Raw genomic sequence first — 26,857 nt, forward strand, 5'->3', positions numbered from 1 at the left:
TTAATATGACAATAGAACAGACTGTGCTGATCAGGTGCAGGGTGTGACCAGACAAGTGTATGGACCAGCTGCCTATTTAATCACAACCAGCCATTTTTTTCTCCTTACCCCTCTATTTTTCTCCCCAAATCACCTAAATCCCTCCTTTTCCCCACCTTTGGTTCTTCCCTTAAACATTCCATCATAAAATCAGTGCAATCCCAAAAGGCTCTTCCCCTGCCCGTCATAAGATGTGCCCCCTCCCCTGACAGCAATCCCCCTTAGTCCAGATGGTGATCCCAGGCACACATTTCAAGGGGCCTCACACCGGGATTGTGGGTCTGATGGCTCCACTGGGACAGTCCTGGGAGGGACCTGGACAAAATACTCATTCCTTGGAAGCCCTTAATTTGGGTTCCCACCTGCTGGTATGCCCTTGTGCTCCTCTGGGCTAGTGCAGATGGGCTTTTGATGGGCTGATGACCCCCATGATGAGGCTGGGAGTAGCCTGGCAGGGTACTATTTGTCTCTCTGTGCTCCTTTATGGGTGTGCAGGTGAGTTGTTACCACATAACCCAACACCAGAATATCTGGAGACCCAGAGCAGCGATACATGTCAAGGAGGCAAAGAGAAAAAGCCAGATAACCATTAAGCAAACAAGATCATTAGTGTTGGTGCCACACCAATCTGATAACCATGGGATCACACAATTTATTTCACAGATAACACCAGAACAAACAATGCAACAAGGACATCCCAAATTAAAACCGTGGCCGGTATCTGAAGCATACATCACGAACAGGCTGCATCGTCCCGAATCCCCAGCGGCTGATGTCTATCTCTGGGATCTCCTCCTCTCTGTTGACCAGTTCCAGGTCATAGTGACTCAGCATCAAGAACACAAACAGTTTCATTTCAGCTACAGCAAAGAACCGCCCAGGGCAGATGGATACTCCTGACCCCCAAGGCATGTTGAAGTATTTCAGCCTCTTCCCATTTTTGTAGAAAACTTTCTTGGTGCCATCTGGGTTTACGAAGCGGTCATACTTAAATTCATTAGGCTTGGGGTGAATTTCTGGGTTCATCTGCACAGAGATGTGCGGGAACAGAGCCACCCTGTCTCCCTTGCGGAGAGTGTACTCTGTTCCACTGCTTGTCTTAAGTCTGGTGTCCTGGAGGACTGCTCTGACCAGTATTGGGGCTGCAACCAGCCTCAGGGTCTCCTCCAGAGCACTGTCCAGAAGAGGAGTCTGGTTTAACATCTCCCTAGTGATGTTAATTGGTGGGCTCCCTGGCTTCACTTCCTGGCCATGCTCCCTCAAGACTTTAGCTACCTCATCCTTCACAGCCTTCATAGCTTCTGGATGTTTCATTAGATACAAGAGTAACCAGAAGGCAGTTGGACCCGTATTGCCTTGGGATGCCCAGAGGAGCATAAACATGAAGCGTTCCCGCATGTACTTGGGGACACCGTTTTCTGCCAGAAGCTGGTATTGATCACTTATCCACCCACTAATATTGTCCTTCTTCATGGACAGCATGCTCCAGAAGAACCTCTTCAGCCGTTCAGCTTCCATTTTGTCCTTGGGAGGCAACACAGAATAGGCCAGGCGAGGGAAGAGGCGGTCATACTTCCGAAACTCGTGGAACAGCTGGTTAGAGTGGATGCGATCTTGCTCATTAGCTTTCTCTGTGTTATCTGCCCCTTGGTGTGGCTCAGTGCCATACAGAGACAGGTACCCGGCTCTGAAGACGATGTTGTAGCAGTAGTGGAAGAGGTTATCCTCTTGCCACACTCGCTTCTCCTCTCCTGGGCTCAGACTGAAGAGCATCAGCTTCTGAAAGTTCTCCAGTGTGGATTGTGTTATGACAGTGAGTCCGTCTCCCATCAGATGCTTCATGCTCGACGAATGTATTATGCTATGGTTGGCTTCAGTGGGCTTGTAGCCAAAAACCTGCAGGACCAGTTCAGATGCAAAAGTCCTAAAGTCCAGTTTAGATCGTGATTCCTTCATGATGGCTCCAAAGCAAAAGGGGTCCATCACAAAGGTGAAGTAATAGCCTCCGATCAGTACTGTGAAAATATCCCCGTGCTTTCTCTGCATCCTTTTTAGAAACTCCACGCTGTCCTTTCTGAAATCTAGCACATAACCCAGCCAGGGAATGGTACCTTTGTCCAGAGGTGGCTCATCGGGTCTCCGTCTCCGAAACACACCCAGGAGGTAGAGCCCACCAAGCAGTGATGATACCAAGGTACAGAGGAGAATCGCCCAGAGTGCCATGAGAGCTCTGAACCTGTCCAGGAGCTTAGGCTAGAGCTAGGCTGGGGTGGGAACATGCTTTTTATTCCCATCCAGCAGCTGATACAGACGCACAGCTGACCACCCCTGTCCCCATTGGCAGCGAGTATTTGCCTTTCCCTGTGGAGCTCTCCAGTGTGTACTTCTCCCTTGATGAACAGAGATTTTTAAGGTGGAAGGTACATTATAATCAAGTTGGAGTTACCGGGCTGCTATGTAAGGTAGGTGGGTTTTGGCACACACTCTGCAGCAGCTTAAGCAAATTCCCTTTTCTAGGCTGCATGAAGCCCAGTTTTTGAAAAAGAGGGTTCAGAGAATTTCACTCAGTGATTTCTGCCTTTAAGACCAGGCAACAGACACACGCTGCAGGAAGAGTGGATGTCAGAAATGCTGCTGGAAATGAGCTCAGGACCGGGGAAGGGGGTTACAGCTGAGCTAATTTGGTCTCAAAAGCCAAGAGAAAGAAAGGTCTCCAACATTCTGATGTTCTCCCAACACAGAGTACCCCATAAGTGCTTTGCCAATGAACAGTGCTAACTCATACAAGGGCAAAACAAAGCAGGTCTGCTTCCCCTGCGAGTGATGAGGGCTTGAATCAGTTGCATTTGCTTTGCACCAGATGAGTCCGGAGTCTGCAAACAGCCAAGCCCCCCTCCTGACTGGACAGCAGCAGCACCCAGGTGAACAACAGCACTTGCTTCTATGCCAATGTATGTGCATCCAATGCTTGGCAGATGCAACTCAGTTGTGACCCCTCCAGCCAGCGGAGCACCCCGGCTCTCTGCCCTCCTGCTCTCACCTCTGTACCTGGCAGTTTTACCCATCTTCCCCTCTGCTTCTTGATCCCTCCTGCTCCCCACTCTCCAGATGGGGTTCAGGGACAATGCCAGGGACCCTGTGCCCCATCCAGCACCATGCCTCTGGGTGCTGCCACCCTGATCTGTGCAGCCAGTCACCACAGCCTCTGCCCCAGCCGCTGGCACCTGGACCTCACAGCACCCTCACGGAGAATAGAGTGACAACATACGGGAAGAGAATTAAGAAAAAGTATTTAATAAGGTGACAGGACAGACTACTGTGAGAAGGTGCAGGACACACTGCTTACACACAACCAGCCCTTTTTATACTACCCTCATTTTCCCCACCTTTTCCCTTCCCCTCATAAGTTTTGCACAGTCCCACAAGACCTCCTCTGTATGGGATCACAGTCTTCATTTTAAGTTTCTGCTTCCCTGTTGCTCTCCCACATTCCTTCACAGTGACCTGACCCATGAAGTGAACGCCACATCATAGTATCAGCTTAATATTAATTCAGCTTTTTTTTTTTAAAAAAAAAAAAAAAAGGAATGCTCCCAGCCTCACAATTTTGGAAACACGCTGTAGCAATGCTGGCAAGAAAAATAACAGCAACAAAAACAAATCCACCATTCTAGATCAACTCAAAGCCCTTCTCAGTCCGGTAACCTTGGCTAGCAACAAAACTAAGGCAATGAGTGTTTTCTCTTTTGTTATTAATTTCAATTTGTACAATTCTAGTCAACTCCCATGCTCAATAGGTTTCCAGGCTGGAAAGGGCCCATTTAGTGTTCAAGAGTATTTGGGGTGAAGAGTACCTTTGAATAAATGTCAGCAAAAAAGTAACATTGAACTTTAAAGATACACTGGATAATAAGGATTGCCTAACAGCTATCGTCTGTTCAAGGCCATGCTCTCACTCCATGCTGTTGCAAAGCCAATATTTATGTAAAGACAGTATCTATGGATCTTTTTTGTCCTGTCAAAACGGACCTTGAGGAAAGCAAATACCTCCACTACTGTTCTGCTGAGCTCTTTTTTTTTTTTTTCTCTTTCTTACTGGTTGTTAGTGGTTTGAACTTTGTTGCTGTCTGAACTGATCTCAAATCAGTTGATGACTGAACCAATCTCTAACCAAGGATCTGTCCCTTGGAAGACACAGTGTCCTGCTCAGCAGACCTGAGTATGGCACAGCTGATTGTAAGTGAAAAACCCATCATTAGTCAGACAACCCAGTTTAAAGGTGCCTAATTTGTCTCTCCTGGTAGACAAAGGGATGAGCCCAGTTGAACACACCTGCCTGGCAGAGGGCAAAAGCCAGGAGAAGCAAAGCCACTCCCCAGGCTGGGCTTCTGGCCATCCTTGTCAGGCCTGATGGATGAATGTGGCAAATCCACTCCCCAGCCCACATGACGAGCTGGAGGGATAATGGGATCACTCTCCTCCATCAGGCCCTTTGGGATCTATGGGGGAGAAGTTCTGCACAAGCTTCAGTTTGCATTTTTAAAGGCACCACATCTAGATAAGCTGCTCCTTCCCCCACTAATGCCTCACATACTCCAGACAGGATGTGGGCTTCTTCCATGAGCATAAACCTAGGGCAATCCTTTTATAATAACGCCAGTTTTAACAGAAACAAATCCCACGCATGCTTTTCCAGTCTCAACATGGAAAATCCTCATCTCAGTGCTGGTGTTAGGATGAAATACCTAGTTACACAGTGCTGTGGGATCACACTGACTCCATCGCATGGCCAGGACCAGTATAATACAGCATAGAGGGCATACATGTAATGTAAATGTAAATATTTATCATGCATTTGTGATACTCAACATTTCTATCTCAGCTGCATATCTGCTGCAAGACTGACTTGTCTCTGAGGGCTGGATGTCCAAGAAAGTGCTTCTCCTGAAAATGGCCCGAGGGATCTTCCATAAAAATAACCTGAATCGTTTTTTCACAAAAGCATAGAGCAAAGGGTTGAGACAGCAGTGGACAAAGGACAAACTCTCCGTGATCTGCATGGCATAATCCAACTGCCTACTGCTTTCACAGCTCCTGATCACACCAACATCTTGCAGGGAGTGAAGGATGAGGACAATGTTGTAAGGGGACCACAGGACAAAGAATACGCTCACCAGAGTAAAGACTAAACAGAGCGCTCTCCTTGAGCCAGGTATATGAGACATGGTGAGGACACATGCTATGCGGGAATAGCAGAACATCATGAAGAGGAAGGGAAAAAGGAAACCCAGGGTGTTCTGAATAACCCGGAAGACAACTTTCCAAAATAAGTGTTTCTGGCCATAATCATGGGCACACGTGATGGTTTTGTTGTGGATTTGCCTTGTGCTGCTGAAGAGGACATCAGGAATGGAGAGAAGTATGGAAAGGACCCATACCACCAACAAGACGAGAACAGACTTCCTCCATGTCATGGAGCTGCGAGGAGAGCAAGCATGAACTATCTGCAGATACATGTCCAGACTCATGCAGCTCACAAAAAAAACACCACTGTAGAAATTCACAGTGTACATGGCACTTAAGACGGGGCACAGTATGTCCCAGGTCACCCACTGAGAGATGTACAGAGCCCAGAAAGGAAGGGTGAGTAGCAAGAAGAAGTCTGAAACCACCAGGTTCAGCAGATACACCTCAGTCATCTTCTTTTTCTTCCTGATGTACATAGTGAGGACAATAAACAGAAGGACATTCCCGGCCAACCCAACCAGGAAGACCACAGTGTAAAAAGATGGCAAGAATACTCTGCTAAAGGAGAGTACCTCTTCCTTTGTGCAGAGGCCATACTGTGTGTAATCCTCCTCATCCAAGTACTCATACAGGTAGTCGCTCGAATTGGCAACATCCAGCAAGGTGGCAGCAGTTGTTGTTACCAGCTTTGAAGTTGTATTTGACAAGTGACTGCCTAGGAGCAAAAGACATGGGGAATCAAAACGCTGTTCCAATCCACACAGGAAAAGCAAACACCACATCGTGGAGGGTTCTCCTCTAGTTACAGGTTTACATTTCTGCCACCTTCTGGTATTTTATGTCCTGCACTCCTTGGTCTTTGCCTACGGCATGGGGACAGCTGTATACACATATGTGTAAAAAAAAATAAAATTCTAGTTTCCTTACTCTGACACATTAAAACTTGGAAGTATAATAAATGAGAATGGTCTCCTCTGGCATAACTCACCACTTCCTCCTGATACCACTGCAAGATTTTGAGGAAGCTTCTGCTCTAAATTATGAGAAATCCACCACCACACTTCACTGTGAGCAGCTTTAGATTAATCTGGGTTGCTACTGAGAAAGTGACATCTTAATTCTTGGTGAAGCAGAATGTGCCACCAGCACCTTTATGTTGGTGGGGTTGCTCTCAGAGGTGAAACACTGACCATATCACTGTTCCTGTAGGACACTGACCCCTCTCCATGCCAACTCTAGGACACTTAACCATAGATTCTTGTAAAGGTAAGTGGAAGATACAGATTCATACTGCATTGGGTCTGTGTGGGTTGGGGTTTTGGTAGTGGGGTAGGGGGGCTATAGCAGTGGCCCCCTGTGAGACACTTCCCAAAGCTCCCCTGGCTCCAACTTGGACTCACCTCTGGCCAAGGCAGAGCCAGTAGGTAATGGCGGTTGTGCCTCTGTGATAACACATTTAAGAAGTAGAACCTGAGAGGAGGGGGAGTTGTGAGGGAGATACCTCTGCAAATACTGAAATTAGTGGAAGAAAGGAGGAGGGGAGGTGTGCCAGAGCAGAGACTCCCCTGCAGCCCGTGGGGAGAGGACAGGCTGTCCCCTGCAGCCGTGGAGGTCACCAGTGGAGCAGATGCCACGTGCAGCCTGTGGAGGACCCCACGCCAGAGCAGGGGGCTGTGCCCGGAGAAGGCCGGGACTCTGAGGTGAGCCCACTCTGGGGCAGTCTGTTGCGGGAAGGGCTGTACCTCGCGGCAGGGACCCACCCTGGAGCAGTTCATGCAGAGCTGCAGCCCATGGGAAGGAGTCATGTCGGAGAAGTTCATGGAGGACTGTCTGCCATGGAAGGGGCCCCACACCAGAGCAGGGTAAGAGTGCGAGGAGTCCTCCCCCTGAGGAGGAAGGAGTGGCAGAAACAAAGGATGATGAACTGACCGCAGGTCCCATCCCCTGCGTCACTGTGGTGGGAGGAGGTAGAGAAATTGGGAGCAAAGCTGAGCCTGGGAAGAGAGGAGGGGTGGGGGAAAGTGTTTTTCAGATGTAGTTGTATTTCTCACCATCCTACTCTGACTGGTAAATTAATGATGGTGGTGTTGTTTTTTAAATTAAATTGATGTTATTTTTCTTCCCCAATCAAGTTTGTCTTTTGTCCATGACCACAACTGGTGAATCATGCCTCCCTGTCCTTGTCTCAATTCCCAGAGCCTTTTGTTTTATTTTTCTCCTCCCCATCCCCAAGGGGGAAGGAGTGAGAAAGGGGTTGCATGGTGCTCAGTTGCCCTCTAAGCTTAAACCATGACACACAGAATCACAGACTCATAGAATCACAGGATGGTTTGTGTTGGAAGGGACCTTACAGACCACCTAGTTCCAATCCCCCTGCCACGGGCAGGGACACCTTCCACTAGCCCAGGCTGCTCAAAGCCTCATCCAAGGTAAGGACATGTAGACACCAGAATCAACTCCTGAATGAAGGTTAGAGGTAGAAGGAGAGATTTAGCTGGAAGAATGCTGCTGGAGCCGATTCTGTATGTGATTAGGTGTGGGTTGAAACCCTGCTGATAGGGGAGGGCAACGACCATGTGGTCAGCCGCTCCCCAGGACTGCAAGCTGGAGTCAGTGTTTAGACAGCTGCAGCCTAGATTTCAGGAAATGATGAGTGATGTGGACAGCTTCCTACTTTTGGAGCCTGCTTTTCAGAAAAAAAAAAAAAAAAAAAGCAAACAAGAACGCTACACAGATTTCATCCTCCAAAAGCCACCCAAACTGTAACAGCTGTCACTGAAGAGCCCATCTCCCACTGTGGGATCAAGATCTGCCTGAGCCACCTCCCATTTGTACTATGAAGTTAAATGTAGCTTTTAAAAATCAAGACTAATGTCCAGGCTCTGACAGCAATCCATGGCCATCACAGAGAAAAAATAGTGCAAATTCTCCTCCACCCTTAACACACACTTTTTCAGCCATGGCCAACGCTGCCTTGCTCTTCTCAAGGACCTATTTCTCCCATTGCCCAGGAGACCTACAGCCACCAAGTAATGAGAAAATGAAGCTGTTCATCCCTGCTTGTGCTATGCGTCCCAAGGAGGACATACCCCACGGTGACTCTGCAACTTCTAGGGACGGCTCCCTCCCCACAAACACCCCAGGAAAGGGGAGCCCCTCCATCCCCAGGTTAAGCAAAGCACCCAAGCCTTGGATTGGGGCACTGAGGATGCCTGTGGGCATGCAGCCGTTAGGGGTGATACTGTGGACATACCTGCTGTGGCCCCATGTCTAAAATACCCATTCCAGGCAATTCCAGGCAGCTGAAAAGAAAAGAAAATGTGGTTTGGGCTGGACTGAAATGTTTTCTTGTTCTCTTGTAGTTCTTTGGTGACTGCCACAGGGCATGTCTGACAGAGCAATCATGGAGAACAGAGATCTGTCACAGGAGAGTGCCAGAAAAAGAATTTTCTGGGAATGAGCTTTTAAATTTTTTTTCTGTTTTGTATTTTGGAGAAAATTCATCCTTAGCAATATACAGTTCTGACTGTATGCCTTGAAGAGGAAACCAAAGCTGCCCACCCTTCTGATCGCAGCAACACCCAGCGAGACTCCTAAACACCTTCCTGCCCTACACACCCACATCAGGAAAAGCCATCTCCAAATTTTCCATTTCTGAGTCTCTTCTAGCCCGCCAAGATGCCTTTTCTCCCTCTGCTGTGTCTTCCCTGCTCTGTGTCACACTGGCACGGACATTCACATTCCCACCCGGTAGCTGACAGCAGAGAACTGACAAATGCAATGTAGGCTGAGCTCACAAATGAATCCCAAGCCTGCCCAAGCACCGGCGCTTACAAGCTGGCTAACTTTCAAGAAGACAAAAGAACCTCTCCAGGTTTCTTGTGCAGCTTTTTCTACAAGCAAGAAGCAGAAAATGTACTTACAGGAGTGTCTTCTATTCCCATCCTGCCACAAGCTTGAAGTAGGCTTTTAGGAACCTCTTTTACTTGTGTAAGAGCATGGGCAGGAAATGTGAGCTCAGCGTGACCTCCCTGGTTTTGTTTTGCTTTTCCTGGTTTTGGTAAGTGGTTGACAGCACTGGAGGAATCCTCTCTGTGCCATGTCCAAGCACACCTCCCTCTACAACATCTACAACTAGCACCTGCACCCAGAGTTGGGCTTTGCCACTTGAGATACCCATCAGGACTGCAGTGCCTTCTGCCACGGGTGCACCAGGGACCCAGCGCCCCTCCTTCAGAAATAAAACCTGCTCCTGTAGAACTCAATTCATGCACCATGCTAGGGACAGCCAGCACCACTGGGACCAAGGACCCACATCAGCACAACGTGAAGATTGCTGGTGGATCCCGTGCACCCCAGCATGCACAGGCTGGCTGGTGAGACCACCCACAAAATAGTCTGAAGTAGGTTTTTCTGGGAAGTGGCAGACAAGTACCACCCAGACAAGCACATAGACCAGCCACTTGCTTAAAGGTAACCAGTTCCTTTCACCCTTCTCTCCATTTTTCCATGCACGCTTTTCTGCCATCCACTTTGACCCTTCCCCTTTCTTCACCCCATCTCCTCCCAAACAAGCAATCTGTCCCTACTTTCTTTTTTCCTGTTGATTCTGGGTTTGCTGCATCACAGCCCCAGATGTAGCAAACAAGCTCCCTCTCATTATTTTGTTTTCTAAGAGTTTTAGTTAGTGGAAACACCTGCCATTGCCTGGCAGGTGGATATTAAGATGATGTCATAGAATCCTGGAATGGTTTGTGTTGGAAGGGACCTTAAAGATCATCCAGTTCCAACCCCCCCTGCCCCAGGCAGGGCCACCTTCCACTAGCCCAGGTTGCCCAAAGCCCCGTCCAACCTGGCCTTGAACCCTGCCAGGGAGGGGGCAGCCACAGCTGCTCTGGGCAGCCTGTGCCAGGGCCTCACCCCCCTCACAGGGAACAATTACTTCCTTATCTCTAACCTGAATCTCCCCACTTTCTGTTTAAAACCGTTATCCCTCATCCTATCCCTACACCCTTGATCAAGAGTCCCTCCCCCCTTTCAGCCCTGGGGGGCCGCTCTAAGGTCTCCCCGGAGCCTTCTCTTCTCCAGCTGAACCCCCCAACTGTCTCAGCCTGTCCTTACACAGGGGGTGCTCCAGCCCCCCGAGCATCTTTGTGGCCTTCCCTGGACCCACTTGAGCAGGTCCGTGTCTTTCTGATGTCAGAGGACACAGAGCTGGACACAGAGCTGAACATATGTTCACTCTGTCAACCCCCAGCTCCCCCAGGCAGGATTGGACCTGGTTGTTCTCTGCACTGAGAAGTTCCCAGAGCGGAGACCCTGGTGTAGAAATCCACATTTTTTCCAGGAAATCTGAATAAGCATGATCCTTGTCCCCTGCAGGAGCAGAAACAGCTACCAGCGAGGACACAGCTGGGGCCAGCAGGCACTGGCAGGTCTATGGAGACAATCACGTCTTTGCAGGCAGCAGTGAAACCTCGCAAGTGGTACCAGAATAAGGAGCGTATGGCCATTGTTGAACATGCAAACAGAGATCAACCACAGCAGAGATGTGCTAGGCTCCATGCTTTGGGGACAGTTTCATGGCACAATCCCTCACTCACCTGCCAAAGGTTTCTTTGATAAAGTGGTTTATTGTAGAGGTTTTAGAGTATCATTGCTGGTGAGTGATCACCCTCCAGCTCATTTCCTTTGTCTCACCACCAAACAAAGCCAGAGGGAATACCCTGACCATGCCAAGGCCATCCACCGTACCAACACCGGTGCTCTTTACAAACCCCAAACCGCCTTGGTAAAAATGAGAGAACAGAGCAGCAGTGATGGCCACAGCTTCATATTCAGCCTGCCTCATGGAAGGTAGATTTTTAGAAGAAAAATGTTATTTTACCCATTTCCATGTTTGTCACCATTAGCTGATGTACATGTGTGCCAGCATTTAAAAGATATCCTATAATAAATATATATGGGGGACATAAACATTAGCAGAGGGCAAGAAGCAGTTTGCAAAGTCAAGGCACCACAGATGCACACAGGGATGCTACAGGTGACAGCAGTTTCATTAGACCAACAATTAAAATGAAATAAGTTTTTGGTTTTGAGTTTCCTCCCCGAAGCACATATTGCACAGACCTGCAGGGAATTAAATGTGCCTCTGAGACTCAGTGGAGAAAGTAGCCTTTACTGTAATTTATTATAAGATTTTAACTCAATTCAGGAGCTCATAATTGCATCTTTTTTTTTTTTTCGTTTCAGACTCTGCAGAGCCCTAATGGCTTTAGCAATTAAAGTAACCAGATTACCGGTAATGGGAAGCACATTTAGAGAGATACAGGTGTACTAACAAATGGTTATCTGAACCACTTTCTTTTGTGGCCCAAAATGCCATGTGGCAGTGGCCCTGCAGGAGCAGCAGTTCCGCTTCCCCCCGTGTTCGGAGATGGGGAGTCAGTAACACTGCACAGGAGCACTGAAAACTGGGCAAGGTTTTTGGAGTAAAGGACTTTTCTTTGCTATTTTGCTCTGACGAGGTGTCCCCAGGTATAGGGGAGGCTTTTAGGCATCTTCAGGATGCCGGGGGATTTTTCTTCCTGCTCCGGAGTACAGTTCACCTCAAGTCAGGAGCGATTTCCAGCTTGTCTCTGGGCTTCAAAATCCACTGCCTGGCAGACAGCGGGGGCAAAGCAAGCTCTGCCCGAAAGCTGAAATCCTGGAAAAAACGGTCAATGAGGCAATTCACTGGCAGGAAAAAGAAAGATTCCGGGAAAGCTTCCACCCGATGTCAAAGCGCGGGTTTATACCGACATGTTTTGAAGCGAAAAGCTGCTAAGCTGCAGGAAAAACTTCAGGCCGCTTTTCCAGCGTGCAAATGACGGCCTAAAGAACCCACTTTCTGGGGTGAAACCCAGCGACAAGTTTAACCCAAAGCCTCTGTTTTGCAGAGCCGGGCTATCCGCGCCCTGCCGCGCTCGGCAGAGGAAAGCGCCGGGGGTAGGGCAGGGCTGCGCCCAGCTCCCGCCCCGCGGCCTCACCCCCCGGCCCCGGCCCCGCCGCAATGCAGAGCCCCCGCGGCGACGTCACAGCCGCCCCGCCTCCCCGCCCGTATAAGGACGTGGCGTCAGCGTCCGCGCTCTGGATTGGCTGGCAGCGGGCCGCCGCGGGGCACGCTGGGAGCTGGGTCGGGGGGTGCTGAGGGCGGAGGGGGCGGGGCGATAGGCGGCCACTAGGGGGCGGGGAGGGGGGCGGGGCGAGCGGCGCCGGCCGGTGTCGGGGTTAGTGAGCGGCGGCGGCGGCGGCGGCGGCGGCGGCGGCGGCAGCAGCAGCAGCAGCGGTAGCGGTAGCGTGGTGAGGGCCGGGGCATCCGGGGTGTGAGCTGGGACGGGGAGAGGCCCCGGGGGAAGACGACGAGGTGGCGGCACGTGGGGCAGGTGTAGAAGCAGAGGCCTGGAGGGGGGTGAAGGCGCCTGGGCCTGGAATAGGGCCGAGGCCTCGAGTGGGGCTTGTGGACCTGGGGCTGGAGTAGGGCAGGGGCCCGGTGTGGCTCTGGGCAGGGGGAGGCAGCCTGGCGGTGCCCAGGGCCGTCCCCTTGCCCGGAGCGGCGCTGGGACCTGTCGCTTTCCCACCCATGTGTCAGAGCTGTCCCCCGTGGGTGTCTGCACGGGGCTCCGCGCCAGCCTGCTGTGAGTGCGGGCAAGGCCGGGGCAGCCGGGAGGCGCGTTTCGACCGGCTTCCCCTGCCCCGCGCCCAGCCCGGCCTCTGCGTCAGCTGAAGGTCTCAGAAGCCTCTTAGAGCGGACTAATTGATTCACTTCTCGATATTCTTGTGTAAGCCTCACCTCTGGCTGCCTCCACCTCTCCTGAGTGACAGGGTGCTCTCGCGTTTCCTTCTCTGAACGAGTCACGCTGAGATATAACATATTTAGCAAATCGAGGTGGTCGTAGCAGGGGCAGAGAGACAAAATCCTTCGGCCTGCAGAGGCAATGGTTTGCACGTTTAGTTTAAGAAAACAGTCTGCTGAAGTGGATGTGCCTAAAATGCTGTGTACCAAGGAACACAGCCACGTGTGAAATGTACCTTTTGCATGTGTTTACTAGCCTGTGCTTAAATTTCTGTTGGCTTATTTCGAGAGCTTGGAGTACTTCATGTAAGGCCAAGCTGTATTTTGCTGCTGAGCATGCTGATGGCAAAACTGGAACAATCCTGATAGAGATTTTTCTAGCAGAGACCTTTGTGACGTTGCTGAGCTAATTGTGCTAGCAGAAATAGGCACTAGCTGAAGAATGATCCTTATGCCAGGCGCTGAAGGAGGAACAGGTCTTGGTATAATCTGTGATGGGGACAGCACAACAAGCTGGCAAGTTTTGTCAGACGGTCTCACTGGTTTGGTGATGACAGATCGGAGCCCTTCTCATGGCTGGTGCCGCGTGTTGTTTTTTTTTCTTTGGGGGCAGGTGAGAAATCACCTGTGCTGCAGTGAAAACTCTCCTCTTCCCAATGCATCCCCACATAAGTCTGTGCCTATCAAAGGCTTCAAGAGTCATTCATGCTCCTCGGCAGCTGCCATTTTACACTCTGTGTTGGAATTTGAAACTATGCTGAAGGGGTGAGTGAGGTGGGATAGGCCGTAGCAGCGACCGACACGCTGCCGGGTAAGGCTGACCTTCCGCAGATGCTCACATTTTACACCCCGAGTGCATTGGTCGTTGTTCTTGGCAGGGAGTGAAAGAGGAGGAATGAACTTTCTGAGGTCAGAGCGGCTTTGAAGGACTAGCCTGTGAAAGCAAAGCAGTGTGGTGGGGGATGGAAGTCCTAAAGGAAAACACAGGCAGTGACCAAAGCTTTCAGTGGCTTCTCACTGCCTGTGAGTGAGGGGGGGACAAGTGAGGTCTATAACAGTGTGAAAAAGGAAGGCAGAAATTTGTTGCTTTGCTACTTTTTTTTTTTTGTCCTTACATGTTCTAGTACACAAACATCTTGCTTCCCAAGACTTCACTTGATGAACTACATACAGATTATTTAATTCATCTCGAGTCTAGCTCCTGTGCTCATATCTCATTATGTGGACATTTGTGACTGGTGGAATATGCAAGGGATTTTTTTTTTTTTCTAAAAGTTCTCTTAGCTGGGTGTTTCCAAAACCTGAAGAGAGGCTCTCTGTCTTTGCAGCCACCATGTCATCCAGTCAGGAATCCGTTTTCTCCGAGTATGAGACCGACACCACTCAGACATCGAAGCTGTTAAGGAAATTTAAAGAGACGCCATTTGTACCCATCGGTAAGTTTGAAAATGAAGAAATGTGGTTACATAGTTCTTTCTCTTCATGGGCAATCGATATGGTAAACACCATCACTGCTCACTTTTTTCCTGTGAACAGGAAATTACTTTGAAATTACTTCCTCATGTGTGGTGACAACAGTACTGCTCCTGCCTAGAATGGTAGTTGTTTTGCAAGAAACAGGGAAATTAGTGAGGCCTGTTATCATAAATAGAAAACTCGGAACCTACAATTACCAAAAAAATCCAAAACCAATAAACCCATAAAGACTGTTTAGGTGAGTTTAAAAAACCATGTTCAGGTGATTCTGTTAGGTGGTAAGGAGTGTGTTCTGCAGTTGTTCTGGAGTACAATTACTGAGAACCATGTGATCGCTACGAAGTGACTAAAACTGTCTAAAATGCAGGCTGCCTGCTAAAAAATGTGTTTTCTTAGTAGGTTTTATGGTACAACACCTTGAGGAGTTTGTTAAAGTTCTCAGCCTCTCTGCTGAGACCCTGAAAAAGCCTCTGAGGAGAGAAAGAGGATCAGTCTTGTTTGTTCTGAGAACTTTCCTCTGGTCAGGAACGGCCTCTGACACGAGACATGTTTTAATTTCCAGCCACCTTAAATGGATAGCAGTTGGGTCACTTGAGGTGAACTGTTCCAAGATACCCGTCACTGGTTTCTGCAGTCACAGGACTTTGCTCTCCAGCTTGTTAGGGCATGCCACGAACTCTGCGAGTTCAGGTTTTCCCAAGCAGATTAGTAAAACTTACCTTCAGCCTGTGTCGGAGCTAGTTTGAAGGCCCTAAAACTCTTAATTGGTATTTAATGAAGCTACCCTGTGGATTGTGCACCGGTGAAGTAAGGGTTCACAGCTGCACGAGTGGAGCTGGTAATACTGCTCAGAGACAGAGCTGTCTGGGCTCTCGTCAGTAAAATATACACAACACTTAAAGCTTGGCAGCCTCCTTTGAACTATGTAAATAATCTTCCTAAATACCGAATGAAGTGAGAAATCTCGTGCATTGCTGCCGTGTATTCTGTGAGAGCATCAGTACACGGGTTGGAGTCAGCACAGCCAACTTTGGTCTGTTGGAGGAGTAAAAGTGAACTGTATCACTGTGAATGAGACCTTGCTGAATCCCTCTCCCCACAGCACAGGGCAAGTAATATAGGGCTTGTCCTGTCCCGGTGAAAGCCAGCCTAACATGATAACACCTAAACCAGCACCTCAGCAGGCCAGTGGGCACGTCAGGAAGCATCCACCTGCTGAGGGTCCATGCTGCAGCCAAGCAGTGTTCTTGGGTGTGAGCTTCCTTCCAGGAAAGAGGGTGCAAGCAGCACTTGTTCTTTCTGAAAAATACCCATGAAACTCTTGACACCTCGAGCTATTGCGGTGTCATTTTAACAGCAGCGGAAATCTCTGGCTTGTCTCTGCATTGACTTGTACGTTAAATGAGATGGCACTCGAGTGAAAACAGTAAACAGGACGGGACTTGCCATCTACACAAAACCAGAGCGATTAGATGAAAATGTGATTATTGTTAGGATATCTTGTTTAGGTGGGTCACTTCACACACCTCCATGACGATCTGGACTCACAAGGATGCTTGCGTGCCTTGTAGGGATGGCTGGCTTCGTCATGGTGGTTGGCTATGGGCTGTACAGACTGAAGCAGAGGGGCAACATGAAAATGTCACTTCACCTGATTCACATGCGTGTGGCAGCCCAGGGCTTCGTCGTGGGAGCAATAACGTGTGGTAGGTACCGTACGGGAGGCTGTCCTTGGCAACCATAAGCTGCGGAGAACCTCTTGTGGATAGTGAAAAATAGCCTCGGGGTGGAAGCGTCCAGGCCATTATATTTCAGGATGTTTATGGTCCTTAACTGGTGTTTACTCAGTCTTTCTAGAATAATGCGATGTTTAAGTACACATATTCAGTATTAAACTGCACTTCCAGAGTACAAGTTTTGACTGCTGTTATTAGATGGGGGAAGTATGTGAGGTTCTGCGGGTGTTGAAACTGGAGGCAAAGAAAAGACTATCTGATGTTAGTATTTTCCCTTGTAAATACGTGGCTGTTTCTGAATTTAATGCATTGGAAAATCAGCCTATGGTTTTATTTTCAGGACTGGAATTGTGTCCCTGAATGTCAGTACACTGACTTACACATCCCAGGTCTCATCTATGTTTTGCAGCTGTGTATGTGCGTGCATGTGTATCCCATGAAACAGTTTGTCTGTACTGTATTCCCAGAAGGCACAACAGAAAATCTTGACTTTGGCTGCAAAGCAAACTAGAATTGGCTTGGGATCTGCATTTTCATATAAAGTGTATTTTCATATCCAGTTTCTCTGTATATGAAGAGTTCTGTACTGTTCAACACTGTTATTAGAAATAATAAATACAGACAGCCAAAGAGGAAGGGAAATTTTACTTTTGTTGCTCGGAATATCACTCAGATTTTGAACCCCATTATTTCCTCTTTAACCCAGCTTTCTAATTGTGCTTGTATTTCTCCTGTAGGTGTGATGTATTCCATGTTTCGGGAGTATGTGATGAAGCCCAAGGAGTAATGGGAAGCTGACTGAAATCTCTGTCCAGGTGGTGGCCTGTGTACTGTACCTACAAACCTCTTAGCGAGAGGTTCTTGAGGAAAAAAAACCCACCACAATATTAGAGAATTGCCCTATATCTATTTTGTGTATGGTACAGTCTTTAAGCTATCCTATCCCTATCAGGGTCTGGTTCTTTCTGATTGACACTACCATATCCCAGTTTGTAGGGGATATAGTAGAGTATGATCCCTTTATCTTCTCCTTGACTGTCAACTCAGTCCTAAAATTGGTGATTCCTTTTTGCTGCCATTGCCCAAAAACCACAACGTCTGAACTAGTTTCTGTTAGGCCTGAGGCAGAATGCGGAGGCCACATCTCTAAGATGGTGTTGTGAATGCTTTGCTGTAATTTTCTATCCTGTATATTTGTCAGCCTCCAACTTTGTAATTTAGAAGCTTCTAAAATATTGAGAGAGATATAAACATCTATTTTTTTTATTTAAGGCATAAGTATTTGATATGTTGCAGCTATTTAAATGTTATATTTATTCACTGTTAATGAAGACACAGGCTCCCTATTTTTACTATAGATTTTCAGGCTCTTGGATTACTACATTTTGTAACTTTATTTACAGTGTTCTTCTGAATAACATCTAAATGTAACATTTAAAATACATATTGTGAAAACTAAATCTTGATTTGGTGTTCCAGTGCTTTTAAGGTTAAAAGGATATGATCTAGCTCTGATTTCTGCAGTCTCATTCCCTACAGAAATTGTAAAACATCTGGATCTAAAAAGCCCCCATCATCCTTGATGAGGTGTTAAAACGCTTCTCTAAATTGCCACTGTTATTTTACACTCCTTGTATCTCCAACGGCAGTCACAAAAATAAATGTGTTGATAAAGCCAACTTGTAAAAACCTCCTTTTCTCCTGTTAGCTTACATTCCGTGGTGACGGTATGATGTCGCTTTGTAACAAGTGCTGCAAGGTCCATACCGCACCTCGGTGACGTCTTGTACAAAGCGGTGGGAGATGAAGCACAAATAAACAAACACGTAGCCCTGGAGATAACAAGTGTTTGGCTGTGGATTTCTTGCGGGGGCCTCCCCCTGTGCATGCAGCCTCCTGCGCAGGGCTGGGGTGAGCTTGGGTAGGTGAGTAAAAACCACCTGTGAGGGCGCGGTGCCCCCGCAAGGGCTCTTCCCGCCCGCCGCGATGCTGCTGCTCTCAGGGGTGTCCCTCGCCGGGCGGGGCTGCGCAGGCCGTGAGGAGACGCCCCTCCACCGCGCAGGGGCCTTTCCCGGCAGCTGCCCTCCCGCTCCGCGGCTCGGGCCCCGTCACGCCGCGGGGCTGGGCTCTCCGCGGCAGGGGCGGCTCCGCCATGGCGGCCGCGCGGAGGGGAAGGGCGCGAACCCGCGCCCGGCGCATGCGCGGCGCCGCCCTTCCCCTGCCCTTGGCGCGGGCCGGGCCGCCGTTGCCACGGGAAACGCGTGGGGCTGCGGCCGCGCCGACAGCCGGAGCGGCCGGAGCGGGAGCGGCCGGGCCCGGCCCTGCCGAGGCGGGCGGCCGGGAGCACCGTCCCGCTGCCCTCGGGGCTGGGGAAGGCGGTTTCGGTAGGCGGGGGGGGCGTTGCGGCAGTGCCAGGCTCTGTCAGGCCGCGGGACAAGGCGGGAAAAAGAGGGACCCCCCCTCTCCCCACACAGCCGGTCTGTGGCAGGGCCCTCCGCGCCGGGTTTGCAGTCTGCGCTCAGGTAGGCTGGAGGGCTAAAGGTTGCCCTCTGGCCATCGCCCATACCCACCACGAGGCCTGGGGGCTGTGCAGAGAAACGGGGCTCCGCTGTTTGCACCTGTCAGCCCTTAACGCCCCTTGCCCGCACCCGTGGTGTCTGCAGACAGGCGTGGGGGTGAAGCTGCGGCCTGCGCACCTCTGCCCGTACAGGCACACAGTGTGCACTGTGGTACTTTGTCCAGGTGATTGCTGCCTTAGTGTGGGAAAGGGCCTGCAATAATTACTCAGTAGAGAGTGTGCCTTTGAAAGTTTTTAGTGACTGTTTTTCCTAGACCAAAGGTGCACTAGATTTTTTGCTGGCAGTAAATGTCAGAAGGAGAGGGGGCTGGAATCTCTGCTCTCCTGAGACCCCCCCTGCAGTGCTGGGTGCAGCTCTGGGGCCCAAAACATCAGAAGGACACGGACCTGCTTGAGCAGGTCGAGAGGAGGCTGTGAAGATGCTCGGGGGGCTGGAGCACCTCCCTGTGAGGACAGGCTGAGAGAGTTGGGGGGTTCAGCTGGAGAAGAGAAGGCTCCGGGGAGACCTTAGAGCGGCCTCCCAGGGCTGAAAGGGGCTGCGGGAAAGGGGGGAGGGACTCCTCATGAGGGGTGTAGGGGTTGAGTGAGGGGTAATGGTTTTAAACTGACAGAGGAGAGATTTAGGCTAGATGTAATGAATATATTATTCCCTGTGAGGGGATGAGGCCCTGGCACAGGCTGCCCAGAGAAGCTGTGGCTGCCCCCTCCCTGGAAGGGTTCAAGGCCAGGTTGGACGGGGCTTTGGGCAACCTGGGCAACCTTCCACTAGGAAGGTGTCCCTGCCCCCATGGCAGAGGCTTGGAATTCAGTGATCTTTAAGGTCCTTTCCAACTCAAACCATCCTGTGATTCTACATCAGAAAACTGATTGTCTTTAGTCATGCTAAGTAAAGCTCCAGACATTTAAATGGGTAGTGATACTATCACTTTAATGTAACCACAATGCTTAGAAATTCAGCAGAAAAATGTAAGCTGCACTCTTGATGTCCAGTGTCTAAAGGGTGTATTAGGATAAACAGAGATCTTTCTTCCTCTGTCAGTCTGACATTAACCCAAAAATGGGGAGATCTACACCTTTCTTTGAAATGTGGGAGGGAAAGCTGGATGGTTTCAGTCTGTTCCCTTTAGTCAGCATAACGTGGTTGCCACATTTGCTTGGATTTGACCCAATTTGCTCTTCTGTAAAAATGTTTATTTAAACAGATTTGTTTAAAAATATTTTGAAACATTGCTTTTTGAATGCCAGAGTTAAAAAGACACGAAAACTTTTCTGAAGACTGTTTGAAAGCCACTTATGGAAAAAGGCACTTGAAGCAAGGCAATGGGGCTGGAGAGCACAGTGGCTGAGAGGAGGAGGTGGCAGGGAGACTGCTCAGAGGTCAGTGAGAAAAAACTTCAAAGCAGCTGCATCCTTTGAAGAGGATGTTTTTAAAAGCACTGTTGATCTCTGCTCTCTGTTGCTTTTTATTTTCTTCTTGTTATTCTTTTAGTAAACTATGGAGCCGGACATAAAAGTGAATGAACATTTTAAAACCCAGTTTAAGGCTTATCAAGAACAGCAGCAAAGGCGGTTGCAAAATCTAATGGAGAGGAAGAAGGAAAAACAGAACAGTCAGAAGGGTGATAGTGGCAATGCAAAGGAAACTTTTGGAATCCCAGATGATCTAAACCTGTTTGAAACAAGACAACCTGTAAATGAAGATGACAGCAAAAGGTAAAGGTGTAGCAGCACTGTTCCTTGGTCACAGAAGTGTATTTTGCATGTGATCGTATGAAACATATTGACAGAGCACTTTCTGTCTTCACCTATTGGGCTTTCATTATCCTGAGAAGAGTCTCACCGTCCCTAATGTGTTTATCCTCAGAGTGTTGGGATGTGATCTTTATTATCAGTGTTTCACAGATGAAGAGCAGAAGAACAAAGGGTTTAAGGGTGACATGCTAGGGGCAGCTAGGTCCTATCTGATGAAATTCAGTCATTTGGATCGCTAACGTCCTTTGAGCCTTGTAAACAAACAGGTTGCCTATGTGAATAATTTCCAAAGACAGATGAGGACAAAGCAACTAATGGGTGCAAGCCAAAGTCCTGAGGTGCAGAAAAGTGTTCCCCTATCTTTGCAGTGTAACCTGATTTAATAGCTCAAAAGACAGCCAGCTATATAGGAGGGCGTCATAGACAGAGGTGCTTCCTCGTTAAGATACTTGACAGAGTTATACAAGGTAGGGTTTTAAATCTTACTGGGGACGGGGGTTTGGGTCTTACCTCACCCTTTGGGTAGTGTCTGGATTACCAGGACACCGGACATTCTTGTGTGGATCTCCCTTGATCTTGTTTTTGGAGCTGAGCGCATAATTCATTTTACTGGAGCAGAGATTTGAAACCTCAGCTCAGATCATTCCATCTTCCTCCAAGGAGAGAGTCAGTCTCTCTTTCTGACCCAATTTTTTTTTTTTTTTACAAACTAGAACAGATCTGAAGTTGGACACACCCTACTACGGTGTTGGCTATTCAGAGATTTTCTCTGTGTTAGCGGTGAGGCCAGCTGAAGAAATTGCTGCTTCTGCTCCCCACTTGCAATTGTGCTGATACAGCCGATTGCTGGAAACTGGATTCACTTTCTGGGGCAAGGGTACTCTTATCTCAAGTCATTTCCGTGATCCATTTTACAGCTTTAGCCCCACAGACTGTTTTATTGGCACCCTGATGTGGTGATGTACTGTGATACAGGGACAGGAAGGGGTAGCTGGCAGCTCTGCCAAACACAGCAGATCACGGGTGGAAACCCACAATTAGGCATGTACCTTTGAGACAGTTTCATCTCCCAGAGTCTAGTGGGGAAGGGCACCTCTACCAAAGTTTATCAAGCCACTAACCAGGGTTTTATTAGGCTGTAAATGCTGATCCATCCTCCTTCTGTGTTACTCTGGGCAACTCCCTGCTCAGCTTGTTTCTGAAGATTGCTTCCTTAAACACCCAAGTGCATAAGCTGCAGCAGAGTTTCTGTGAAGATGCAGGGAACCCAGGAGTAAACCACTGAAACTTTCAGGTGCTTCTGGGAATGTGGTGTTCATGCTGCAAAGGAAGTCTGGATGGAAACTAGGAGCTGACCTTCTAGAAACTAATGCTCTCACCGCTGCATCGTACATTGTCATCTTCACATTAGATCCCTCACTGTGACTATCTGATTTGCCAAGTTGTGCTTCTGATCTGATGTCTACCAGCTGTCCTCTTCCCTTCAACACTTTGTTCTGATATATAGAAGATTACTATGGAGATCTGATTTTTTTTTTTTTTTTTTTTTTTTTTTAATGGAGAGGGAGACTGATTCCCATAGTTCAGATGTAGGTTAATCTGGTGGAGGAGAGGGGCTTGGGTGTTCCCGTAGCACATCCTGGTACGGTGTGCATACTCTGAGGTGTGGAGCACAGGAGAGTCCCAGAAGTTTTTTGGTATTTACAGTTCAGTAGTTTACGTCTGAATAATTCAAGAGCTATTAGTCCATTTTCAGTGGCACTGACTGTGAAAATCCCCCATTTGATATGGCAGGTTTATCTGGATTGTCCTTTGCTCATGCAGCAAAAGAGTAGTTATGAGTGTATCAAATCCAGGCAGGATTTGCTTCTGGAAGGGATTCACCAGGATGTACTTTGCAGTATTCCCATGACACCATATGAGAAACTTGTTCCAGAATAGCAGGACTCCATATGGTCTGCAGTGGCAGTGATTTCAGCACAGCAGTGTTGTTTATAGTGGTGCTTGGAAGACATTCTCCTCTCAGATATCTCCCTCTGAGCCTTGGGAGTTCTTCTTTCCTTCTTCCCATCCTGCCCCCAAGTTTTGTTTAGGTGACTTTAGCTGACATTTTGTCTTTTTGGTTTGTTCTTTCTGTAACTTTATCCTCCCTGCTCTGTTTGGTGTATTTAAGATTAAATGATTCTCCACATCACACAGAGAATCTGTAAAAGAGTGAGGAAAGACACTCGGCCTGACTTTTAGTCATAGGCCCTGCTCATTAGCCTCACCTGGCTGTTTTCTTGAACTAGAGTGAAAAGGGTTACCTTTCTACACTCTGTTTCTTTTGGCTGACTTTCCATAGCTGAGCCACTTGGGTAGAACCTGCTACCTCCTTTGTAACACATAGAGTCACTCTGGGATGGGGGGGAGAAGTTTCTCAGAGGAGACTCCATCTCTGTACAGTTGAGCTTTCTGTCTGTCCTACTGTGAATGCTTTTTGTCAAGACTTGGAAACCAGCTCTGAGGAAGACATTGCTAGATCAGGTGTGTTAAGAGCTTAGAACCCTTCTTTCATGTTAATTCCCTAGCTGTTAAAAATCTTTTTGTCCACGTGTCTCAAATTAGATCTGCATAGTCTTGTTGCTCACTTCTGAGTGGTACATGTGGGAATAACTTAGTTTTGCCTTTTCTCTGCTCAGATTGCTGCTTGCTTCCTTCTCCTTTGTAAACAGCTGCCTTTGATCTTCCTTTCATTTGCAGCTTTGAAACAGAAGTGCATTTCTTAATTATGGATTGTGAATCACGTCATATATTGACTGTTGTTTATGGCAGTGTTCTAACATGTACATATGGAGTGGTCATTTAAAAGCTCCAAAGTCCAGTTGGAGCAAAAAAGCTTGCTAAAACGTTTGAATAGAAAAGATTTAGGTGACTATTGTGATAGCTGACTTGTCTGGCTGTGGACATGTCTGTAGCCGTAGGTATATACTGTAACAACTGGGCTTTATCCAAATCTCTGTAATTATCCAAGTTACCTACTTCTGTTGTAGTCTGGAGCAATCACTCTATAGGCCAAAGGGGTGGGCAACTATTCCAGATTAAGCCACCAAAATGTAGATATTCAGGATTACACTGTAGATAATAACAGTCTAGGGATCAATTCATCTGGCTGGGTTGAGTGTCTAGGGATACCTGAGATGCCTTAGGGTATCAGGAACTTCCACATGGGAATGATAGGACACACAGGAGATCTGCAGCAGCAGCTGGGGGACAGGTAGGCAGCCCAAATGGCACCTGTTTGTGGGTAACTAAATTGAGTCCCCTCATCAGCACACTCAGTGGAAATTAGGGAGTGATTTGCGTTGCCCTACGGTGGCAGCTAGTCTGTAGGCAGCACTGGTTGTATAGACTAGACCTTTGACTTTTGTTTGCGTTTTGGCACAGAGGGACACCTGTGTCTTGGTATGGAGTGGGACCCTGAAACTCAGATGGGGAGAGATGAGGAATCTCAGAGGCAGGCAGAATGGGAACCACTGACTTGAGCCAGCAGAATCTTTACCCTAAACATTCTTACCAAAGGCAGTGTCAGTACAGCTTCTCTTAGCACGTTTGTTTTCCCCTTTGGGGAATAGAGACAGTTTCATTGCTATTCTGAAATGCTGCTGTCCAGAGGAATCTGGCTAAAAAGTATGCCTAAAGTTGGTGGTTGTTAGTAATTCTTGGGGTTGGCTCATATGTCCACATGTGTGGCAAGTACTCTCTGAGATGCTCTCAATTCTCTGACTGGGTCTCAGAAGTTTTCCCAGAATCCCTATATTGTGGCTTCTGGCCTCACATAGGGAGCTCAGATAATCCTGGGGCATCTCAGATAGATGCCTGAGTGCCCGTAATTGAATTGAGCCCCTGAGGCCTTAGCTTCTAGTTTTTACGTTTGGAGGAACCACCATGTAAGGACAGCAAAGAGATTAAAGTTATTAATGATCTGAATGTCTTAGATGAAACCCATAAATGTTACTAAATGTACTGCAGAATAGGAGAAGCAAGGCTATTTCCTCCTGTTCAGAGGGCTTTTTTATATTCTTTGTTTCTAAATGAATTCCAAAAAACAACATTAACAATGCAAACTGAAGCCAGTCTATCTTGATGGGGTTCCAGGAAAATCAGATGAGGACACAGGAAATTGGTCTTTTGTGAATTGCTGTGAAGCATTCGCTTTTAAAGAAAGAGCCTCAGTAGCTGCTTTTGTAGGTGTTGGCTTCTATTAGTTTCAGTAAGTATAGAAAGCAAAGCCTGAATGTCATGGATGCTGAATGGTGAGCCTGCCCGGTTTTCTCTGGAGAACCAGATAAGTGAGACTGAGTGAGGTGAGACTATTCAGTAACCTCAAGAGCACTGGAAAGATACCTGTTACGTGATGTTTTACCCCAGACAACACAAGGAAGTGCAGATTTTTTTAAGAAGTAAGTTAACTGAATAGATCAGATCATCAGCTTGTGTTCTGATCTGAGGTTTAGGATATTCTACTTAATTCAGCAAACTCAGTCCTGGTAAGCTCAACTCACCTAGCATACAGTCATTTCATCATTTTATTTCTGGGAGCATCTCTTCAAAGCACATTACAGTGACATTTGCCATTATGGCTTATTTTTTCCCAGGTTGCTTGAGGATCAGCTTCGAGAGGTCCGAGATGAGAACTGCAGACTATACAAACTGGTGGCAGAGAAAGATTTTGAAATAAAGCAACTTCAGAAAAAATTACAGGAGGACAGATTGGCTTTGTCGGGTAAACACATTAACTTTGTATTCTCACTGTGTTAGTTCTAGCGTTTGCTTGATGCTGATGTGACATCTCTTTACCTGCTCTATGCTAAAAAGGAGTATTTCAGTTATATTGTGGTTGCCTCCATTTCCACTCCTGTAATAATCTTCTGCTAGGAAGAATCAAAATTCAGCTCTCAGCTGAGAGAGACTTGTTCTCTTGAGCTTGCAGTAATTTGCAATAGCACTGAAACCACTTAGCTCTGACCTTTGAAAATACTTAAGACACCAGGGTGTAGATTTAGTCAACACTTAGAGTTGGTACCTAAACTTGCAAGGATCTAAGTTGACACTGTTTGACATTTGCAGGGTTTACTAAACATCGAAGTCTCCCTCATGTAAGGAGTTCCGTTGCTTTATGTGCGGAGGGAAGTTCCTCGCAGTGGTTTGACATGATAGCATATATGAAATGAAATGGCATATGTGCTTAAAGATATGTGTCTTACTCTCTCCTTCAGTTTTCTGAGCTGCAAAATATGAATACTGCTACTCCCCATCTGAGAGCGTGCTATTGAAAGGGCCAAATGACTTCTGGTAGTCAGACAGATCAGACCTAAGGTGCAAAATGTTGTTACTGATAATCATATGTCCCTTAAAAGAAGTACAGCACTCTTTTGGGGCACACGATGATCTCTGTTCCTCACAGGTTTTCTGCAAACCAGCTATTATTGGCATAAAAAAGTTATGATTCATATAAATCGTATTTTGGAAAACTTCCTGTTAATGTCAAAGAGCAGTGTTGCAGCTTTCTCTGCTATGCGGTGTTAAATTCCTTATTCGGGCTCCTTTAGTTTGCCTGAATAGGGCACATGTGGGATGCTGGCAGAACACGAAGTCCAGCTCCTGAAGTGGCTTGGGTGTCCTTTGAAAACTGAGCTGTGCAGGCTGCACCTCCTCCACTGGGTGCCACTGTTGTTTAGGACAGCTGTGATGACCAGGCTAGTAGAGAAAGGGGAAACCAGCGATAAGCAGAACTAAATAACACTTAAATTACACCTTAATTCTTAAAAATTATCTGTAGTTTGTATGTAGGAGAGGTGATAAGCTATTACTGGGTCAGGATCAAGAGCCAGATGTGCTGTTGCAGCTTGTCTGTCTGACTCATAGTTTGCCCCATGCCTCTGTCTTCCCTACCTCCATTGTGGCAAGAGGCTCACCGACACTGCATGGAATTAAAAGCTTTCATTAAATGCATGCAGTGCATTTGAAGACCAGTATCAGCCTGGCTTTTGGTTAGTTTAGTACTGACTGTGATCATTAGCAGCCATTATTTATCATGAAAACTAAGGAAAAAGTAGCTTCTAGATGAGAGCGGAAACACAAATCAGATAAAAGAGGAAGAACAATGGAATTGCTTTTTAAAATAATAAATTTATGTCCTCTGCAAGGTTTTTA

General features: G+C 47.7%; 4 protein-coding genes across 4 annotated transcripts in view; 2 read left to right on the forward strand and 2 right to left on the reverse strand.

Annotated features, from left to right (window-relative positions):
- Positions 1-741: 741 nt before the first annotated feature.
- CYP8B1 (cytochrome P450 family 8 subfamily B member 1) lies at positions 742-2,277 on the reverse strand. Its single transcript, XM_074898220.1, has one exon. It carries the CDS (start codon positions 2,260-2,262, stop codon positions 742-744), a length of 1,521 nt encoding a protein of 506 aa, XP_074754321.1. The 5' UTR covers positions 2,263-2,277.
- Positions 2,278-4,886: 2,609 nt separating this feature from the next.
- ACKR2 (atypical chemokine receptor 2) lies at positions 4,887-10,931 on the reverse strand (the record flags this gene model as incomplete). The annotated part of the gene is made up of 5 exons (XM_074897528.1): positions 4,887-6,001; positions 8,540-8,588; positions 9,210-9,277; positions 10,641-10,680; positions 10,890-10,931. Coding segments are annotated over 5 exons (1,314 nt in total), but the record flags the coding sequence as incomplete, so codon positions are not given.
- Positions 10,932-12,541: 1,610 nt separating this feature from the next.
- On the forward strand, positions 12,542-18,011 carry HIGD1A (HIG1 hypoxia inducible domain family member 1A). Its single transcript, XM_074898221.1, has 4 exons — positions 12,542-12,627; positions 14,449-14,556; positions 16,168-16,302; positions 17,070-18,011. Exons 2-4 carry the CDS (start codon positions 14,454-14,456, stop codon positions 17,117-17,119), a joined length of 288 nt encoding a protein of 95 aa, XP_074754322.1. The 5' UTR covers positions 12,542-12,627; positions 14,449-14,453; the 3' UTR covers positions 17,120-18,011.
- Positions 18,012-18,570: 559 nt separating this feature from the next.
- Positions 18,571-26,857, forward strand: part of CCDC13 (coiled-coil domain containing 13) — a 36,157-nt gene continuing 27,870 nt past the window's right edge. Inside the window, exons 1-4 of the mRNA XM_074901093.1 lie at positions 18,571-18,716; positions 20,156-20,287; positions 20,400-20,623; positions 25,300-25,427. Coding sequence (XP_074757194.1) covers positions 20,406-20,623; positions 25,300-25,427 — 346 coding nt within the window. The 5' untranslated portion in view covers positions 18,571-18,716; positions 20,156-20,287; positions 20,400-20,405. The remainder of the gene's footprint in view (positions 18,717-20,155; positions 20,288-20,399; positions 20,624-25,299; positions 25,428-26,857) is intronic.

Source organism: Athene noctua, chromosome 2 (assembly GCF_965140245.1).
Source record: "Athene noctua chromosome 2, bAthNoc1.hap1.1, whole genome shotgun sequence".
Classification (NCBI taxonomy): Eukaryota; Metazoa; Chordata; class Aves; order Strigiformes; family Strigidae; genus Athene; species Athene noctua.

What these genes read in the sequence shown, in the direction of transcription:
- HIGD1A (XM_074898221.1), top strand. Translation starts at nt 14,454, where the DNA reads ATGTCATCCAGTCAGGAATCCGTTTTCTCCGAGTATGAGACCGACACC. An exon ending in GACGCCATTTGTACCCATCG is followed by an intron (nt 14,557 to 16,167) that starts GTAAGTTTGAAA and finishes CGTGCCTTGTAG; the next exon opens with GGATGGCTGGCTTCGTCATG. An exon ending in CGTGGGAGCAATAACGTGTG is followed by an intron (nt 16,303 to 17,069) that starts GTAGGTACCGTA and finishes TTTCTCCTGTAG; the next exon opens with GTGTGATGTATTCCATGTTT.
- CYP8B1 (XM_074898220.1), bottom strand. Translation starts at nt 2,262, where the DNA reads ATGGCACTCTGGGCGATTCTCCTCTGTACCTTGGTATCATCACTGCTT.